Below are 21,639 nucleotides of genomic sequence, written 5' to 3'. Positions count from 1 at the left end.
TCTCTACATCAGCATACATAAGAGTAATATTTGAATTAGACAGGGTGGTCTTGAAAGTGTCCCAACTCTCAGGGAGGGTACACAACAAGAAAGTGGCCTTGAACTCCTCATCAAGATTCAACCCCTGTGCAATCAGCTGTGTAAAGATAGAATTGAACTCACTCAAGTGTGAGGTCATAGCTGTACCTTCCTTCATGCGAAGATCGACCAGCTTCTTCAGCCAATAAACCTTACTGGCTGAGCTCTTTTGGGCATACAATTCCTCTAGTCTCTGCCATAGACCATAAGAGGTCTTTTCAGCCTGTACATTGAACACAAGAGTGTCTGAAATAGTGAGCATAATAGCTGCCCTCGCAGACAAATCAAGCTCTTCCCAATCATCAGCTGCCATATCAGATGGCTTGACACCCTTTACCCTTATGGGCTTAGCAATCTTCTTTAACAGAAGAACATTCAAGCACTGTTCTGCCCATAATGCATAGTTATGTGCTCCTTCCAGTTTCTTTATGTTCAGAATTGAAGAATCACCTCCTCCTGATGCCATATCAGATGAGGAAAGTACCTGACTCCCTGGAAGTAAAAAGACTGAATAATAAAGTTCTGATTTCTCAGAAAAGTCTGCTCTATTCAAGAGCCAGTAGCACTCTCAAAAGTGCTGTTCTTACTGTCAGTAAAATCTGCAGCAAAACAGTAAATGTCTCTGCAAGTACGGTACCTTCTGACAAACTGTTCTGAGCTCAAAGAGGCATAAAAACAGTAATTTCAGACTGCTGCTACTGCTCAACAAGAGCTTAACAGTGCATAATTATCTGACAAAACCACTCAGACTGCTGTAAACACTGCTGTACTGACTGTACTGACTGTACTGATCACTTCTCCCACCTCAGATGAGGTATGTCACTGTCTCAAAGTGCAGAAGACACTCCAAAAAAAAAAGACTCTTCAGCCTGTCACACAAAACCTGCAACAGGAAATGGGATAAATCCCAAGCAATCACCCTTATACCAAGGGGAGAAAATGCATCTGAAGATCTCTGTAGGTGACCCAAGTGCAATCAAACAAAGTCCGGGCAAAAGCCCCTTGATCTGACACCTGAATCAAGTGGAGAACACCTCAACAATGAGGTAGCATGCAAAATGAAATCTCTCTGACACTAGTACCTGACAGTGTGTAATGCATAGACTGCTTCTGTGAACTCGGTAACAACACAACTCACAATGTACAGACACCAGGAAGAAAATCTTTTGAGCACTGTCAACGATGGGCAGTTAGGGACCGAGTAAACTCGATGCGCCCTGACCAAGCGTGGCTCAACTGAGATTTTCAAAGTGTGTACAAAGAATGTGACCTGCAACAAATGTCACCAAATGCACTGCGGAAACAAAGCAGATGTGTGCTCCCTGTCAACACACTGCCTCAAGGCATACAATGCACCAACTGCTAGGCAAAAGCCCTATGATCTGCTCACCTGTAAACTGAGATTCAAACCCAGTAGAAGCATATATCCTCTTGCAGAATCAAGGCATTACCTCCCTACCAAAAAAAAAGCTCCCTTCTCCATTGAAGTGCCTATCAACGTACAGTACTATAGTCTGTACTGTACGGTACAGGGACGTCCGTACGGATGTACGGATGTGCGGCCGTACGGCCGTACAGATGTACGGCGTTGACACGCGAACCTGATCTGCAAATGTGCACTGCCTGCACCGCCCTGACCTGCGCGATGCACAGCCGCCCTTGGAGATGCCCTGCGAAAGTGCGCCGCCCTAGGGGCTGACCTGCGAAATGCGCAGTCCTAGGAGCTGGCAGCGCGACGCCTCGAGTGGCTTAGCAGCTAGTCGCAGCTGCTATATGCAGCTGCTAGCTGCTGGCTGCTGGCTGAGACGAAACCTCGAGCTGCAGCTAGTAGCAGCTATGCAAGGAGGCCCGCGCCCACGCCCGTGACCACGCCCAGCACGCGCCCGCGACCACGCACCCGCGTCGCCTTCCTGATCTGCTGCCCCGCAGCACTGCGCCAATGCGCCGCCGTACAGCTCCTGCACGCCTCCGTTCTGCCTTCGTGATGCCGCCCTGCACCTCAGCTCGCTGCTCGAGCTCCGTCCGTACAGTTGTACGGACGCCGTACAGCCGTACGGATCTTTCCGTACGGTGGGTGGGCTAGGAAGGAAGGGTAGGCTAGGGAGTGAAGAGAGGCTAGGCTCTGATACCAGTTGTAAGGGTAGACGGAGAGGGGGAAGAAGGAGCAAGAGGGAGAGAGAGTAAGAGACACACTAGTGCGGGTGTGAAGTGATGAGTGAGCCACACCACAAACTCACTTAAGTTTTATTAGGATTAGGTTTACCCTATGACTGTCTTAAGACAGTCATAGGTGTCCTATCTTTAATTCTTTAATATAAGGGTAGGCAATGTGCCTTTACCCCAACACCGGAGATGCAAAGAAGAGCCCTTCTAGGCAAGCTAGTTATGCGTGGTTCACCCTAGGCGCGCAGAGTCCTGGAAGCTCCTCCAGCGGGGGCTTCTTATGAATACCCCTCGCACAAATGGCTAGTGGCAACTGTCTCACTGATGGATCTTTTTTGAGGCCCCTCACGGGGAAGTGCTCCTCATTGATGCAGATTCTATTCAGGGTATGGTAGAGGCTGGCATGAGGACTCATTTGGGCTCAACCTCGTTGCTGCAGGGAGGAGTTTTAGCGCCAGCTCCTTATTTCGCAACTAGAGATTCGGGATCAAGACGGTTTGATGCTCGGACACCAGACACATATAAGCCGGCGGGCATAGTGGGACAGTGGTCCAACGAGCTCTTTTGGGGCATGGAGTAGTTTTCCCGCAGTGGCAGACCGGGTGCCATCTCTCATCTCCAAGGGGCAGGGCAGAGGATGAGAAAGAAAGAAAGAAAGACATTTTATTAGAGTCTTCGGAAGACCGATGGGTCTATGAGACTGAAAGAAAATCTGATACAAATCACAATAAGGGTGGAGCTACTGAAACGAGCATCATCACCCATGCTGAATCCTAAGTCTGATCATACATAATCAAATATATCTGGATGTAACAATGAAAAGAAAAGGACTGGGAGCGGAGCGGAATCCTCCGTATGTCATGTCGCCCTGGCCAGTGCATAGCCAGTGATGGGACGTTGGTGCCCATCAAGGGGTGTTGTGCATCTCGATCTCTTGGACGAGGCTCGACGCAAGACCAGAGCCACCGTGACTCCTGTGGGACGTATCCTAGGTCTAAACAATGACGGGAGGTCCCCTAGAGTGATCTGTGTGTCCCCTCGATGTCTCGTGTGTCGCTCGTCAGGTCGGGGTCTCTGTCATGTCTGTGGCTAGAGACTGGACGATCAATGTCACTCGATGGGAAGAACTCTGTGATCCTGCTTTGAGAGGTGTTTGATGATGTGGCCAAGCCCCGTCGCCTGAGTAAATGCTCTCTGTGTCGGACCCCCTCGTGAATGAAGGCCGCGAGGCATCTCTGATCTGGATAGGCGAGGAATCTGGAAAAATTGTGATAATATGGCAGTCAGCAAGCTTGAAAGGAGAGCTTGAAAGGACAAGGCTGGATCAAGGAATTTGTTCTGATACCACTATTGGGATGCAATGAACAGGAGACAACAACACACACGAACAGTACGTAGATTGCAGATAGAATGCACTAAAAGTAAAAGCCACTTAAGGGCTAACCCTAGGGTAGGACTAATAGTCTTAAGTGTCATATGCCGACTCACTGAGCTAACTATCCCACATTAGCTAGAACTAAATGTACTAGCCCCACCAACATCTCTAGATCAAAGGCACTTGTGTGCCTCTCATGAATCTTGTTTGAGATGCAGGTCAGCTTTGAAGATCTAAATTAGCATTGACTCATGCCCGAGTGTTGGTATGCCCCCTAACGTTTCAGAGTAATTCATTGTTCTGGCTGATTGGACAAGATAGATACTCTTTTACAATTGGCCAAAAAGAACATACAAGATGCTCATACAAGGTAAAAGAAGTATGGCTATGGCCGTAGGAAGCATCTAGAGTGTAAAGAAGCAGAGTTGGTTCGCTTATGACTTTGCAAGAAAAGATATGCCTCCTTAAAGGGCGACATCAACACCAACAGCAAACACATTATCGCCCCTTACAAGATTATCCACAGAGTTGGGGAAGTAGCCTTTCATTTGGCTCTACCACCTCTTTAACAATCCAAGCCCGGAGCTGTCTTTGAAGAGGCAGTGGTAGCGACCGCGGATCTCGTAGTACACTGGGCACTTGAAAATACAATGCTCCTCCGTTTCGACCTCTTGACAATCGCACAATATGCATAAGCAATGCTCCCTAGGAATCCCCTCTGCTCTGCCGCTCTCTATGCGGAGGCGGTGTGATGCTACCCGAAACTGTCCGATGGAGACCCGTAGTGAGTGAGGCATATGAAGCTCAGTGTACCCTGGTGGTGTGATGAATCCCTCCTCCGAAATACGAAGACAGTAATCTATGTAGAAACTTAGCTTCACTGGAAGCTCCCTCGGCTCCAACCAGGTCCTTAGAGGAGTTGGTAACTTGGTTGGGATCCCTATGGATTGTTGCTCGGATGTAGGGACTCAATGGGACCTCACTTGGGGCATGGCAGTGTGGCTAACAGGAGGGGATCATGCTTTCCACATTGATGAGGTCTCCCTAGCCTACATGATACATGGACGAAGCATTCACCGGACAGATCATCATGAGGTGGTCCCACTTGCTTGGCATCGTCCTCTCTTCTCCAGAGGATGGTGTGTGGGAGATTGTGGCTAGCATCACGGCGTGGAACATCTGGATTGCACACGGCAGCCTAGTGATGGGTGAGCACCGTGTTCCACTAGCGCCACTTTGGTTGCCATGTGGCAGGATATCATCCACACCTTGCAAGCCACGTGGGAGCAGAGCCACCGCTGAAAAGCGGGAGCGTGTCTGCAAGGCATGGCCTGCAGGCATTTTTACATTTTTACACGGCAAGGGATTCACTAGCTGTATTGTCCTCCTCCTTGGTTGTCAGCCCTTGCTCTAGAGATTCCCTAGGCAGTGAGTTGGGTTCTCTCAAAACAGGCTGGTCTTCTTTTAAGCAGTTTTTTGATGTTGTTTCCCATCGTCATTGCCTCAGGGATAGCTGACTTGTATGGTTGATTTTTCCATAGAAAGTTTTTTTTTCTGTTAAAAAAAACAATATTGTCTTTTTTTTTGAGAAATTCAATTTAATCATTGTAATTAAGTGTACTACTCACCTCAAACTATGGTATAAAAGCATGTCTACTCTCTCATATAAAGCCATAGGTCAGCTTGTGATTTGTATTCCTTGATACTCTCACCGAGCTTTTGGTGAAATCTATTGTTAAGACTTGTGTTCTTTATGTGTGTTTAGTCAGCTTTTCCAAAGACATACCATGGTGGTAGTGGACATAAGCATGGTGGATGGCATTCTTGCCTCCTGAACATTGTTTACCTCTACATGATGAAAAAGATATAAATGGATAAAGAGGGTTGAAATCAGATGCGCATGGGGATATTAATGATGCAAATCATACTGTTTATTGCGACAATCTAGGTGGCCGTAGGGTCTATAGCTAATTTTGAGGCTATTTTGAAGCAGCCAACTTCTTTCAGAAGAAGGAATGCTGGAATAAATTGAGTAAACACAGTGGACATGAATTAGTATGTTGGAATGGTCACCTCCCCATTTGTAAGCCCCCGTATGAGGAGAGCGTGGGGGAGGGAGACCTAGGGCAGGAAATGCCCAGAGAAGAGAGAGAGAGGAGGCTGCCACATGGGCAGCACACAGGCTGTCATGTGGGCAGCCAGCTAAGGGAACACACCTGTAGTCAAGGTGGCTGCAACAGATGGCGCCAACAACAGGAGCAGATGGCGAGGCATTCAGCATCAGGATCTGGCCTGGAAGAGGTGGATCTGGAACGCAGACATGGCGGGGTGTCCCAGGTAATAGGCGACCCGGATGGCAAGGGTTGCAGGCAGGATCTCGACCTGCAGCAAGCCCTGGACGAGGCGGAATGACATCAGCAGCAAGGCCAGCACATGGCGCATTAATGGCGGGGGGAATCAGCAGGAGTGTCTGCCATAGAACTGGCTGGTTAGGGCTGGTTGGAGCCAGCCAACCAGGCCAGATATTGGGCAGAACTAGGGGCTGGACCCGGCCTTGAAGTGTGGGCCAAAGGCCCTAGAAAAGAGGGCCCCAAAGGGGCATTTATAGGCAGACCAGGTCAGGGCCTGGCTGGCCTGTTTGGGTCGGCCATAGGCAGCCTGACTGGTCGGTTATTTGCCAGCCCCATAGGGCCTATAAAAGCAGAGGCTCTTGGCCTCATAAATCATCCAGCAGCCAGCAATCTAGGAGGCAGAAAGGAGCAGCAGGAAGCCCCTCTGGGCCTATATCCAGGAGGTGAGAGGGTGCTTGAAGGGCTGCAGACTTAGCCAGGAAGGGCTGGACCTTGGCTGTCTTCTAGGGCAGCAAGGTGTTGTGATCATCATACCTTCTGGAGCAGCCATTCACAAGCAGGTTGGAGCAGTGGAACAGCTATCTTGGGGCCTACATTCAGGAGGACCAAGGGGACCTGTGTGCTGTAGACAAAGCTTGGCAGGGGCTGCCCACCTAGGCTGATTCACAGGCAGTAAGGTGGAGAAGAACACACTAGAGGGAAAGTCTACAGAAGCTCGAGGTGGAGCACGCGGGCTCGAGTCTAGAGATAGCCGGCAGATAGGAGAAGGACCTTGTGGTAAGATCAGAGGGCGACACCATTGGTGGGACTCTGGATCTCTCTCTTTTGTATTGTGTCCATAGTTTTGGACGGAAATATATTATTTTGGTGGTTTCTCTATCTGGCTGGTTCATTGTCTATTGATGAGTCTGCACATCTATTTTATGCACATAAGTTAAGAAGTTTGTGATTCCACATCCCACACCACAATGTGTGAGCTCCTGGGCATTACTATAAGTCTTCCGCTGTGCGTACCCTCTGTTGGGTCATTTTCTAGACTCGGTTCATAGAAGGAGCATGAATTGGGGGATTCAGTAAAAAGAAAATTGTTTTCCCCTTCTGGAGGATCCAAGCAAATCTATTGTGGTTGGCTATTTACATATGTGGTTCTGAGTACAACATCTATTTGCATTGAATTTCGCTTGCTGAGATGGCTTGAAGTATCTTAGACATCGCATCGCTTTGAGATATAACATCAAATACATGTGCTATTGGGATATAAGAACATCAAATACATGTGCTATTTACTTAGCACCTTCGGGGCTGTTGTCTTGTATGAAATCTTTCAAGCATTAATAGAAGGTTCCTTTCTTTGGAAAAAAAAAAAACATGTGCTATTGGGATATAAGAACATCTTGGGAACTTGATATCAACTCTACTGTTAGTCTTTTGCAAAGGAAAATAATACAGGGTTAGAGATTTTTATGGAGCCACGTTAGAATTATTGGTATATTCTAGGCAGTGGCCAATGTAATGTAATAAGTAGGTTAGGGGCACTTTTCTCTCATTGAGGTTTTTCCCCCTAATCACAGTTAGATCCCTAACTACAATTAGTGGATAGGATAAGGTTTTGTCACTTAGACAAAACCTCACACTCTCTTGTATTTTCACTACTCATCTATTCAGACGTTTTGCTCACTCTTGCTCTTACTCTTGCATTCTGCTTCCTCTTCTCTCACATTTGGTATCAGAGCAGGTTGCTCCTGGTACTACTCCTTGCCTGCAAGCTTGAGCTCTAGCCCACATTCCTACTAGTCTGTACAGTCCGTATGACTGTACGTATTTTTTTGTCGCCGTACTGTTGCAGGTCACCGTACTGCAGGCGCCATTCGTACCAGCTCGCCATACATTTGCAGCTGACAGGTCGTTGTGTACATCTGTGCCATCCGTACTAGCTCGCCGTACATTTGTTAGTCATCCGTACCTTGTACGAATTCCGTACACTGGCTGCGCCTTAGATTCGTACATTCGCCCCGTACATTTTCGTACGGGTGTACGGGTTCCGTCCGTACAGGCCGTGCACTGTGTCTTGCCGTACTGACAGTTCCGTATAGTTTGAAGGCGTCCGTACTTCGAGCGGTTTTTCTTTGTAGGTAATCTTTGGAAGGCGCATTCTTGCAGACAGCCATTGTTTGGCTTAGTTTTCTAGGAGCACATTTGGGACATCCTGTTTTGTTGTAGGCATTGTAGTCAGGTTGCAGAACCTGCTCCAAAAATTTGGGGCTTTTTTGGTTCTGCTTGCAGTCCTTGCAGACAAAATTTGGGGCTTTTGCAGATAATTGCAAAATTTGGGGCTTTTGGTTGATTTGCTCCCTTTCAGGTGCAATATCTTGCAGGAATTTGGGGCTTTTACATTTTGAATGCAATTTGGCAGTGGAAAGATAGTTTGGGAGCTTTGCAAGCAGTTTTGGACTCAGCTTGAGTCATATTGCAGACATTTGTCACTTTTTGCAGATATACTTTGCAGATTTTTGGGCATTTGCAGAGCATTGTGGTGCATCTCAAGCCTTTGATAGGCTGTGACAGCAATTTTCATTGTTGGCAGACTTTGGTTGTGCATTTTACATCCCAGGAAGGGATTTTACTTGTCTAGTTTGCTGCATTTTTGAGTTTTCTGGCAGGAATGGCTCATAACCACCCCAATGAGGTGTTGGAAGTCCTCACACAGGAGGATAAGTTGGATGGCACCAACTACTTCCTTGTGGATTTTTATGGTTCGCAACATCTTGGTTGGCAGACATCTCTGGGATTATGTCAATGGAGATGAGAAAAGGCTAGAAACTGTGGCCACACTTGTCACTCCTACAGTTGGAGGCATGGGTAGAGGTCAAAATGCAGGACAATTGATTGGAGTGCTACTCCAGTGGCTCCCACAACAGAATAGAAAAGGTGGGATTCTAAGGATGCACAAGCTTTTTCAGTTATTTCTCTTTCTGTCAAGAGGTTTACTATTCCTCACATTCGGTCATGCGAGACCTCGAAGGCAGCTTGGGAAATTTTAGAGAGCATGTTTGCAGCGAGAAATGATGCCAGAGTTTCCTTCCTGAAGAGAGAGCTATCTCATACACATGAGATTCCATTAATGCTCACCTCACAAAACTTCAGGATTTGAGGGAACAATTGCTTAATATAGATGAGGGTATTCCAAATTCAGAGATGATTACCACCACTTTGAATTCTCTTCTTGAGTCTTATCTCGGTTTCCACGCCTCGCTGAATTTGTCATTGAGGGGGGGCAGCAATCCTCTCTCTTTTCACGAGTTGGTAGGACTCTTGTTGCAGGAAGAGCAGACAAGAAAGAACATGGCAACACGGGCTGGTGAGCATGCCATGCTTTCTAAGTTCAAGCCTAAAGGGAAAGGGCAGCAAAAGCAACATGAAAATCAGCTCACACATCAGCATAAAGCTGATTCAGGACAGCCCTCTTATAAGGCTGAAGGTGATGCATATAAGCCTAAAAGGAAGGGCATTTGTCACTTTTGCAAGAAGCTAGGTCATTACATTGGTGAATGCAAGAAGCGAATAGCTAAGGAAAAGAAAAGGGATTCAGGTATGGCTGTCTCAGATGCATGAGCTCCTAATGCACATGATGGAGGGGATGTTACAGCCAACTTTGTGGAAGAGCACTATGCCTTTTTATCTTGCATTTCAGATTTTCCAGTGGCTAGTCCAGATACTACAGCCACTCTTGAGGGATGACCCGTATGCTTTCTTGACTTGCAGCTATGACCCTTCAAAGGATGCATGCTCTTTCAGTGTCAATGAGACATTGAACACTTGGTATTTTGAAAGTGGTGCTTCTAAGCACATTACTTCTAGGAAGAGTCTTTTTGCATCTCTGCATGCACCACTTGCTAAAAAGAAGGTGACATGTGCAAACAATTCTTCTTATTCAGTGTGTGGAGTGGGTGACATCATACTCACATCCACGGATGGCACATATTTCATATTTACAGATGTTCTTTATGTGCCAGGTATAAAGAAGACTTTGCTTTCAGTGTTCTCTCTTAATCGAGGAGGATTTCAGGTTATATTTGATGATGCTAAGTGTGCAGTCCGAGACAGAGAGAATGACTACGTTGTGATGTTGTCTGGCACTTTGTATTGGGGTCTTTTTCAGCTTCACATTTATGAGAAAAGATCCAATCTTGTGCTTTCAGTGAGCACTCCCACTGCTGCGATGCAGAATGCGGAGTTATGGCATGCTAGATATGGGCACATGAGCTATGGCATCTTGATGACACTTCAGAAGCATGCTATGGTTGATGCATTGCTTCCTTTGGAGTCACCTCCTCCTTATGCATGTGAGGGATGCATCCTTGGCAAGATGCATATATTTCCTTTTAAGAAGGATGGTGCAGTAAGAGCTACTTGTAAATTACAGCTCATACACAGTGATGTTTGCGGTCCCATGAGGACACCTGCTTTTGGTGGTTATCTCTATTATGTTACATTCATAGATGACTACACCAATTATACTTGGGTCTATGGTCTGAAGAAAAAATCAGATGTGTTTATGCATTTCAAACACTTTGTGGCCATGGTTGAAAATGAGACAGGACTCAAGGTGCAAACACTTCGCATTGACAGAGGGGGGGAGTATAGGTCTCATGAATTTGAGGCATCGCTGGTTGCAAAGGAGAAGATGGCCGAGAGTTTAGAAGATGAAGAGGAATTTGTTGCTAACATGCAAGACTTCAAAGCCCAGTTGAAACAAGTGAGCGTGAAGGGTTGGAAAAGGAAGACATGCCTTTTATTTTAGTGAAAGAAAAAAAAACTCTGCAGGCAGAGAAAAGAACTCAACTGGCTAGCGCTTCAGGAAGTAAATCTAAACACCCAATCCCTGTTGAGAGAGAAAAGAGGAGAATGTCGAGAGGTTTTGCTCTTTCTCCTCAGCTCCGGTGAACTTAAGAAGAAAACAAACAAAAGTACTTCCCAATGATGCAAAGTACATCCCAGGATAAATTTTCTTTTCTTAGTGTCAATGTTCAAGGATTGACCAATGATCTCAGACCCATTGTTCTTAAAAGATGGCTGAGAGCAAGAGGTATTTTTTCTAATTTCTTAGCCCTACAAGAAGTTAAAGTAGGAGGCGCAAAACGGAGGTCGCGTGTCACAAGGATGTGAAATTTTGGGACTTTTGATTTGCGACTCCCGTAATTTGCGCATGATTGCCTTGAGCCTTTGGGACGCGAGGGTCTGGCCATGGGGTGGGACTTGGGAATTAAAATTCCTAGTGGGCCCTTGTAAATAGTGAATGTGCGCCCAATTACTAGGCAATTAATTCCCAGGGCCAAAGTGTGCAACATGGGGGCGAAAAGAGTTGTGCAATTAAAAAACACTGCTTTTTGGAGCCTAGGGCTTTAAAAGGGGGAGGGAGCTCTTCTTTTGGATTCAGTTGGCCAAATCAGTTTCAGAGGGGCCAGTTTCAGGTGATCCAGAGCTTGCTAGGGAAATTCGTTTTTACCTAGGGGCCAGTTTCAGGTGATCTAGAGCCTGCCACGAAATTTCGTTTTTACTCAGGGGCCAGTTTCAGGTGATCTAGAGCCTGCCAGGAAAATTCGTTTTACTCAGGGGCCAGTTTCACGTGATCCAGAGCCTGCCAGGGAAATTTCTTTTTACCTAGGGGCCAGTTTCAAGTGATCCAGGGCCTACCAGGAAAATTTATTTTTACCCAGGGGCCAGTTCCAGGGGATCCAGGTCCTGTCATAGCAAATCGCAATTGATCCAGGAGCCTATTGTAGGTGGCAATTTCTGCCAGGGTGTTTGTTTCAGTTTGCGATTTGCTTTTGGGCTCTTACAGGCTGTTCCAGGTGCCTACGATTGGTTCTAGGGCTGTTTCAGGAGTTCATGACTTGATTAGGCTGCTCCAGGTGAAATGCAACTTGCCTTTTCAGGCTTTCAGGCTCTGTAGGAGATTTCGACCTGATTTTCTGGAGCTTTGTAGGTGTTGTGACTGGTTTTGGTAACTTTCCAGGCGTGGGTGTTCGCTTCTAAGCTGCTCTTGGGAATGTGCCAAGGAAGAATCAGCTTATCTCCGCAGGATCTAGGGTTTTCCAGCTAGGGTGACCTTTCTTTAGTGGATTCCGGGTAGAAGAAGGATTGTCTTTGCCTATTTTTGCCGTTTCCTGATTGGTTGCTGGCTAGTTATTGCGTTTGGGTTTCTTTCCTCGCGAAGAAGGGTTGACTTATGCTGTTGGGCAGTGGCCAGGGAGGCTATAGATTGAAGAAACTCGCTGGGAAGTGTTTGGTTGTTTGATTGCACCAGAGTTCAGCTGTTGAGGGCTTTGTCTTGCAATTGTTCAGCCATGTTTGGCTGGTTGGGCACTTGGATGTGCGATTGCAGGAGTGGTTCAGACAGTGGATGCTATTGGGGTCTCTGTTGCATACTTTAGTTGGCTGATGCTTGTGGTGCAGCTTCCCAGAGACCTTTGTAATTAGCCGCTTGGCTTCAAATGAATGTTAAATAAATACCGCAAGGGGCGCCAACGTTTGGGGCCAATCAGTGTCTTGTTTCTGAGTAGGAGCGCTCTAGCTCCCCTGTGATTTGTTCTGTAGTGCATATTTACTGTGTATGCTGTATTTAAGTGGATCCTACCACCCTTTACGTTGTTGAGGCTTGTTTCATCACAGCTCATTCAGATTGACAACAAGAGAGTTTGGTATCACACAGATCACGAAGAGGGAAGGGGGGGAGGAGCAGTGGTGTTTTGATGCATCTGGCTCAGTCAGTAGGCAGGGCCCTTCCAACCTTTGGTATCAATGGAGTAGGGTTGGAATTCACTCACCCAAACCTATCATGTCAGATCTTCTCGATTTATGCGCCTGAATTCGTGAGGCAAAGAGCACTTTTGTGGGAGGGTTAAATCCTTCAAGACAACACTATTCTTTTGGGAGACTTCAACATGGTAGAGACAAGAAGAGATAGATGGAATGGTTTAGGAATTGTCTTAAGAGGCGGAGAGCTGTGACCGCTTGGAGCCCCCTCAAGGAGCATGCTTTTTTAGTAGGTGTTTCTGAGGACATTTCCTTCACTTGGACGAATAGCTAGATTGGTCTTTGTCATAGAGAAGCGTGTCTTGATAGGGCACACTTCTCTAGGAGGATTCTTGATGGTGCACAGGTGCCAGAAGCTAGAAGAACAGATTAAGACACTCGAGGGAGATCTCTTTGATCAACGGCAGACTCAACTAATGGAAGCTAGAGTAAAGATGAGAGCGGAGGCAGAGATTGAAACAAATCAAGCCAGAATTTTCACGAGAGAGTGATGGGCAGGAAAAGGAGACAGAGCAAACGAAGAAATGTTCTGAAGCCTTAGAAAAAAGCACGCTAAGGAATCACTGGAGTCCATTCATAAAGATGACAAGCTGGTTCAAGACCCGGCTGAGATTATGGACATAGTGTCGCTTCCAGGGCATTCTAGGAGAACCGGAGATGCTTACGACTGAAAAAAGCAAAGCTAGAGAGCAGCATGGTTGTTAAGACACTCGTGTCTTATGATAAGACACTTAAGACACTTAAGACACGTGTCTTATCTTAAGACACCTTTAGACACTCTAGTGTTTTTTTTTTTTTTTGGGTAGGTGGGGAGTAACAACACACATTGAGTTTTACTTAGCCATGCTATCATTGATGGTGACTTTGGATCTAGCAGTGGCAGTGACCTCATAGATTCAGATTAGGATGAATCTTTAGAGATAGCTTTCTTTCAATTATATGTATCGAGATGCAGTTTTCATTCATGTCACATGTGACAAGATTCAATTGTCAGTTTAAACCTTTTGGTATTCAAAACTTGCAAGCTCTTCAATCGTGAGTCTAAACTTTAACTTTTAAGTCTTGAGTGACAAGTCTTGACTCTTAACTACATTGTACAAGTGCATTGTTTCTTCTTGCATTATTTAAGTGTAGCTTATTGTACTTCTAGAATCTAGCAGCTAGCTATGCTAGCAAGTTGTACATTTTTATACCTATACATATATTAATTAAATATTTATTATTATAACCACAATGGCGTGTCTTACGTGTCTTATCTTTGAGACACTTTAGACACTCGTGTCTGAAGCGTGTCTAACGTGTCGTGTCTTAACGTGTCTTACAACCATGGAGAGCAGTGTCGACCGGTTAGAAGCAAAAAGGTGTTGGGTCTCAACTGTCTGTTTCTAGATAAAGATCTCTCCCTAGAAGAGCTAAAGGTGGCTGTTGATGTAATGACAAAAGGTAAGACTCCTGGTGAGGATGGACTCCCGGTTGAGTTCTACCAAGTTTTCTGGGAAACGATAGGTCCGTATCTGCTCTTTCTGTGGCAAGAGTCCCGAGAAAAAGGTTTTTTGGATCCAAGGATAAACACAAGAATGATCAAACTAATCCCTAAGGGTAGGTTGAAAGAAGAACTTAAAAACTGGAGACCCTTAACCATGCTGAATACCTGCTACAAAATCTTTGCTAAGGCACTAGCCATTAGCTAAGATGCAGAATTGGATAAGGGAAGAACAAAAAGGCTTTATCCAGGGGAGACATATCCTTGAGGCTATCCTTACTCTTTGGGAGGGATTAGAATTTGCAGACCTTTCTCAAAGTAGACTTTGATAAAGCATATGACAGAATGGAATGGGGATTTATACAGGCCTCCCTAAGGGATATGGGGTAGGGCCTTGATTTCATCTCTTTTGTCGACATCCTCCTGTGTCAGGCCAGAGGCAAGATAGAGATAAATGGAAACTGCTCTCCTCATTTTTCTTTGAGGAGATCTATAAGGCAAGGCTGTCCACTGGCCTTGCTCCATTTTATGATTGCGGCCGACGCTCTTGGATGGCTAATTCATGATGGATCTGTAAAGGGAAGTATTTAGGGCATCCAAGTGGATCAAAATAGACATTATTTGTTAGCAATTTTCCAACGATACCAGCCTCACACCGCAAAATGATGAACAATCGGTTAAAGTTGTTCTAGAATGCTTAAATATTTTCTGTCTAGCCTCAGGTTCCAAGATTAATCACGAAAAAACAGAAATTTTCAGCACTAGGAGTGCACCTCCACAGATTCTATTGAACAAAGGATGCAAAGTTATAAAGGAGGGAGAAATATTCAAGTGGCATTCCTATGGGGTTCAGATGCTCAATGAAGGACAGATGGGACTGGGTAATTGACAGAGTCAAAGACAAAATCACCAATTGGCAAGGGCTACAACCAACACTGTCCAGAAGGAAATTCGTTTTGAACCACTATATCTAGCCGTCTATTATTTACTTTCTCTCTTGTTGGGCGCCTACAAAGAACTAGCTTAGCTGAAAAATCCTTTTTGATCTTTCCTCTAGGGAGGGAAAACGAGGCAACACAAAAGAGCCAAGGTTATTGTACATTACCAAAATCAGCAGGAGGATTGGGAATAGTGGACGTGGAAAAATCTTCGGCTAGATTCATGGCCCAACTTTGGCTATTCTAATTCGCAGAAACATTGACCGGGTAAGGCTTCTCAGATGTAGGCATTGGGAATCGGATTCCTTTTGGGATCACACTCTTTGGCAAGGAGCCATGTGTGGCTAAGGGATCAGAGTTGCGGAAGGGTATGTGGAAGGCATGGGGAGTGATGAGACCTTTCGTCACTTGGAAGGGCTTTTCTCGAAAGACCGGAACTTTGTGTAGCCAGGATTCAATCTAGTTATCAATCACATGGCCGGAATCTAAGATACGAGATGAGACGTTTAAAGAGGCACTGTGCCTAAACAAGAAAGGTCTCAGAGTGTGGGGAGACTTGTGGGATCGGGCCAAGAGCAGGTGGATAAAGGAAGAAACTTTGAGGATTAGATATCGACTAAGCAAATTTGATATACTGCTTATCCAAGAAAGACAAAGCCTGTGGTCGAGAGACTCTCTACCTTGTATGGGAGGTCACTTGCTTCCTTCTCTAAAAGAATTTAGGTGGGTGGGGCAGTCCCATATTTTTCCTATCCCTATCTTGACGGAAGGATATGATGAGCTCATCACGCACCTCAATCAGAAATGGCACAAAAGAGATGCGAACAAAATGTGGATGAAAAGATTTCCAAGGGTATGGGATAAAGAAGTGCCGGAAAAACAATCTTGCCTTCTTTGGCTAATTCTTCCCAAGGGTGTTTGGACAGCCAACCGGGCGAGAAGGATAGGCCTAGGGGATGGCTTGTGCAAGCGATGCCATAGGGCTCAGGAAGATATTCCTCATCTTTTCCTCAACTGCAGCTTTTCTAAATCTCTTTGGGACATAGTGAGGAGACACATAGCCTTGGTTCCTTTTAACTACACTTATTTGTTGTTGGGTAATACCCCTAGCAGATCACCTTCAAATTGGAATGTTATCTGTAGCTCCGCGATATGGACCATCTGGTATCAAAGGTGCTATAAGGTGCTCAATGATGTTGAGTTTGATACTAATAATTTTTTTTTGAAATTTATGGTTGATCACAGGAACGCGGTGATAAATTCCAAAAGCTTAGCCAACTCCAGGCTCAAATACAAGAATGCTGCAAAGAAGACGACAAGCTGGCCAAAGAAGAAAATTTGCTGTTGGTCCAAATTCAAACGCTGGTGGATAGCCTGGGAACGAAGCTTCCACAGAGTAGCCGGACAGATGCCGTGCCCCCTGTCAGTTCTGCTCCGTCCATTCGCGCCGATGCCCCCCTGGTCCTCCTGTCAGATCCTCTCCTCCTGCTAGTTCTGCTCCTCCCTTTCGTGCTGATGGCCCTCCTATCGCCGCTTCATCCCCGCTCGCCCCACTATGCTCAACAGCTCTCCCCATCCCATAGATTCCGCTTTTTAAGAGACCTATCTCACCGCTCCAATCCAGCAATTGTCTCATTCAGAATTCAAAATGAAAATTTAACTAAAGAAATCTTTCTGGAATCCCTACAAAGGGCTGTGGGGACAGCTGCACAGCCTAGAGACGGTACCAAGAAGCGCAGACGAAAAAACCAGTGCCCCTACCCTGTTGTGCCGGGCACAGTTGTTATTAAAGTTATCACCCATGTGGTTCCGAAAGAACAGACACAAGATACTGATCATTGAGTTTTACTGTTGTTCTACTGATTTTGAAAGCCACTTCTCCCCTGTTTTGCTGTTCTCCAGGGGAGAGAACTTATCATGATGTAAAAAGTCATTCTTAAAATAGGTTTTTGGTCTCAATTGAATTGAAATTGCCTTGAGAGTCAAAGCTGATTTTGAAGTAGCTTGAATTGCATGCTTTTTTTGTTTCTCGATTTGGTTTCATAATCTTTAAATCCAAGTGATCTAGGTATTTGTGAACTTGGTCGGGAGTATGATGGGTTGTAGTTGTTTGACCTTTTGAGAGCTTTACATTTAATTTGGATATATGGTGCTTTAATATCGTTTAATTCATTTACTGTAACTCTTAAGAATAGTTGACTTTGATGGAGGCTCATGCTTTATTTTGCTGGAAATGCCTACTTATATGCAGGAATATTTGTTAAACTGATTGATAGGTTTTCCCTGAAAGACATGGAAAATGGAAGGCAACCACTCAATCACAGGAGTTTCTCAAGTCGATAAAACGATATTACAGCAATACCTATACTGATGGTGAAAAGCAAGATGCCATAAACTTGTAAGATTTGGTGATCAACATGAGTCTTGCTCTTGTTTTCTTTGAAGCACCGTATGCAATAAATTACCACGTTTTACTTGTATTTGAATGTGGCGTGTTCTCAATCTATTAAAATGCAGAGTTTTCCACTGTCTAGACACTAGTGATGATCACATACCCTCTATAACATATCCTCCCCTATGTATGGTCAGGATACCCAACAATGGGATAATATCATGGGTGGTTATAGTGAGTCAATACCAGGTGAACTCAGGGTCTTGTTTGTGTTCAGATCTTGAGTCTGAAGCTAAGGTGTCTAGGGTTCTCTATACGATTGCACTAGTTAAAATTTTCATAGTACATGTGGCACTAAGCCCAGGACTAAATACAAGTTCTAGGATTAGACATCTCTACAAAACCCATAGGCGCTTTGTTTTCAAAGTGAGTGCAATATTACTCTTGCATTTTTACCACGTTGCTTTCTTCTTTCGGAGTTTCTCTTCATTTGGTATCTGAACGCCCTCCAAAAGCAATCTTGCAGAAGCCATGCAATGATGAAGCTCCAGAGCAGCCTTGACAAAGAGAATCTGCAAGAACGTTCTTGAGAACTTGTTTGAAAGATGAGGCACTCAGGTTGAGGAGCGTTCACACAGCTACACACATCCAGACATCAACAAACAGCCTGTATAAGAGCATACAAGCGCAAACAGAGCCACGGCTCCACACGGTTGAGACAGCAACAAACAGCCTATATAAGAGCATACAAGCCAAACAGAGCCAAAATCAGACCTTACAGCATGTATACATGTGTACACACAAGGCACGATGGTGAGTCTACAACATGTACAACCTGTTTTTGGCACAATCTAGAGCAAAAACAATAGTAGAACCTGTATTTTCTTTGCAGTGCAATGTGTTTGGTTTCTACTTTGAGAGCAGTTGTTTTTGGTCGTTTTGAGTTTGAGAGACATTGCTATAGCACATTTTTGGTGATTTTACACCGTAAGTGTGCATCTTGGGAGTCATAGCACTACAAAACTTCAACAACATCAAAAGTGTGTGGCAAGCTTGTGGCAATTAAGTAAAGGGCATACTTGGAGATTCCTAAACTGCCACACGAACACCCCAAATTCTATTTGCTTTGTTGCTTGAGCATCAACTGTACCCATTTGTCAAAGGTACGACTATGCATTTTGTGAATAGTTGGGGATAGGCTTCTATTTGCAAATATGGCATGAAATATTATGTCATACATGCCCCATGTGGAAGAGAAGCTCAGCGATTCAATGAACAAAATCCAATGCATTGGTAAAGGTACAGGAAAAGCCCATTTTTAGGAAGACGGAAGGGTGGGGAACAAAGGATTGGCAAGAATGGAGTTGATCATACGTAGTGTGAACTTTTCACTGATCAATCACATCAGTGCCAATCTAGAGTGCAGCTGAAGCTTAAAGGATACTCCGACAAAACTTTGAGGTCAAAAGAAAGAAAGAAAGAAAGTTCATTAACGCCTACGAAAGACCAAAGGGTCTATGATATTGAGGAAAACCTAGACGCAATGAAAGCTAAGGGTTGGGACCACTAAATGGGCACCCATACCCAAGGCCGATGTCTATGATGAGAAAAAAAAAAGCATCACGTTTTCCCTGCAAGAGGGAAAACCCAAATAGGGAAACCCTTCACCTCCGGAGTGCCGACATAAACTCAGTACGAAGACTTTGTATAAATGGATGCTCAAGTATGTGTGGGTGTGTGGATTTGTATGTGTGAGAGCATATTTTTATACTATGGTCTACACCCACTGTTGGGCGCTGATGACGTCAGTGGGGATGTCATAGTAGCTAGTCCCTGCTATGCATGATGGAGTTTATAGTTTTCAACCTTGTGAGTGACTATCATGAGATTGAAACTGCACTATGTTGTGTTTTTAGAGGATGAGTTTGGGAATGTTCCTGGATTCATCTAGGTATAAACCACGAGAGGGAGGCCCCTGGTCTTCTACGAATCCGTCAGCTATCCGTCCGAGTGATTGGACCGATGTATGCTGTCTGTGGGACCAACTCCACCAGATGATTGAGGAAAGACAAGAGGAGCTCATTTGATAGTGGCTCTAGATTTGGTGAGGGCTGGCATCAAGTAAGAAAATCTGTGATGGATCGCTGTTGATACAATCTCAAAGTACAAGGCGGTGCTACTATTGCTATGCTTGCAGCACACGAGAAAGGTGTGAAGTACATAAAGATTGTGTGGTATTTGTAAGGACCACAGATGTATTGTGGTATGACAGCATAATATCCCTACTCATAGCTTTTTTTGGATATTGCTCAGAAATGGGACCCATCAGTACTCTCTATTATTTGATTTTGCATGTTGTATGTAGGCATTTTAATCTCTCCTCATGTTGTAATTTTAGGATTTGGGACTAACTTCTGCTCTCCCATCCCTACTTTCATCTTTTACGGCGTTGTGCACTTTTCTTTGTTTGACGAAGTCTGTTTTCAATATCATGTGTCGATAATAATGGACTTCGTGTTCCATTCACAAAAGACAAATGCACACAGAAGAATCCAAGCACACTAAAGACAAATGCACACAAAAGGAAAAGGCACACTAAAGAATCCAAGCATATTGCTCATTGGCAGCTGCATTGGGCATAACCAATTTATGAATATAATGGCAAATTAATGTCGAGGCAGCAAGCATGCCTCACTACAAGAAAGATTTCTACAGATCTATTGGACAAGAGCATGGCTCATATCAATGCTAAAACGTCTTTCTGCACTGAAGGCTTATATCGTGGATGCTTTTGATCCGGGACAGCCACGATTGTCAGCATGTGTTTATGGTAGGGTGCATTCGCTACCTTTAAAAACTGTGAGCAAAATTCTATTCTTTTGACATCCCGGTAATTGCCCCAGAGCCTCACCTCACTTATACCATGAGAGGGGACCAGGTGTCCCATGCAGTCTCTCACTTCAGGTCCTGCTTCTAGTTTGGGAGGGTATGTATTGCCGCGGATGAGTGCTCCCAGGATAGGTAGCAGGTTGGAAGACAAAGATCTCCCTTCTACCTTTTGGTCTCACTTGTCACCAAGTGCTGTGGAGGAGGGCTTTAAGAGACATGAGCTGATCCCTTTTTTTTGCAGACAGTCGGTGAGTCCTATCTAGGCTCCACGGTTTCTAATAGGGAGGGCCGTATCTCGCACTTCACTTCAGGTGGTTTCAGATCACATGGGACAGGGATATTGATTTCAGTAAATTGATAGTGAGATTGCCATGCATACGATGCGTAGGACACAGACTTTTGTTTTCCATAGTCTGGTTGGATCACAGATTCACTTGTGTCAGCGGGTACTTTGATCTCGCTTTGTTGGATGAGCATTTCACAGTCCATGGTGACATTCTCACAGACCGTTGGACGTGTATTTAGGACCTCGCTTCGAGACTGAGGTACCTTCTCACTCGAGGATGTTATCATTCTTCAGTTGAGTCACGTGTGGCCCTCAGTCAGAGAGTTTGTGGACTGCCCCTTCCTTGAGGGATATCAATGTTTATACCAATGGAGATAGAAAGGTCACGGACCCACTTTGAGCCTCCATATGAAGAGTTTTCTGGGGAGATGTTCAGATCATTCCTGAGCAGTTTTCCCATGCTTGTGGATGAATATCCTCTGAGTTCTTCTTCTCCTTTCTTTGCTGCTGTGATATTTCAGTGAGCGAGTGCATCTATCTTCAGAGAGATCGGTGAGGATTTGAGATCGTTCCACTGTGTTAGGGTTGGCATCGGAACCAAAGGTGGCATCCTTGTGATCTGCTCCAACACACTGAAGGAAGGCTTCCTGAGGGAGACACCCCTTTCGTAAGGTGCCATAAAGACCAGCTTTTTGTTTTAGTGTTTCAATCACTTCAGAGATTGTCAAGTCTCCTTTTCAGGCGCTTGCAAATGATCTCACACATGCCTATTCCGAACTTCGGAGAGTGAAAAATCGGATGGGAGCAACTATTCCAGCTTGCGGATATGGCTGCGGAGGCCTGGAGGATCTTAAAAGGATCTATATGA

At 45.1% G+C, this 21,639-nt stretch overlaps 1 protein-coding gene across 5 annotated transcripts in view; it reads left to right on the top strand.

Annotated features, from left to right (window-relative positions):
• The window catches only part of ATSAC1 (Phosphoinositide phosphatase family protein), a 132,304-nt gene that overhangs the window by 27,914 nt on the left and 82,751 nt on the right, over positions 1-21,639 (top strand). For all 5 annotated transcript variants that reach the window (XM_087399428.1, XM_087399425.1, XM_087399424.1 and 2 more), the window contains exon 11: positions 17,481-17,602. In XM_087399428.1, the coding sequence (XP_087255554.1) occupies positions 17,481-17,602 (122 nt within the window). The remainder of the gene's footprint in view (positions 1-17,480; positions 17,603-21,639) is intronic.

Source organism: Dipteris shenzhenensis, chromosome 28, assembly GCF_047967505.1.
Source record: "Dipteris shenzhenensis isolate YYH24624 ecotype China chromosome 28, Dip_SZ_1.0, whole genome shotgun sequence".
In the NCBI taxonomy this organism is placed as follows: Eukaryota; Viridiplantae; Streptophyta; class Polypodiopsida; order Gleicheniales; family Dipteridaceae; genus Dipteris; species Dipteris shenzhenensis.
Note: the sequence above shows the minus strand (reverse complement) of the source record. Positions and strands in the feature narration are given on the sequence as shown.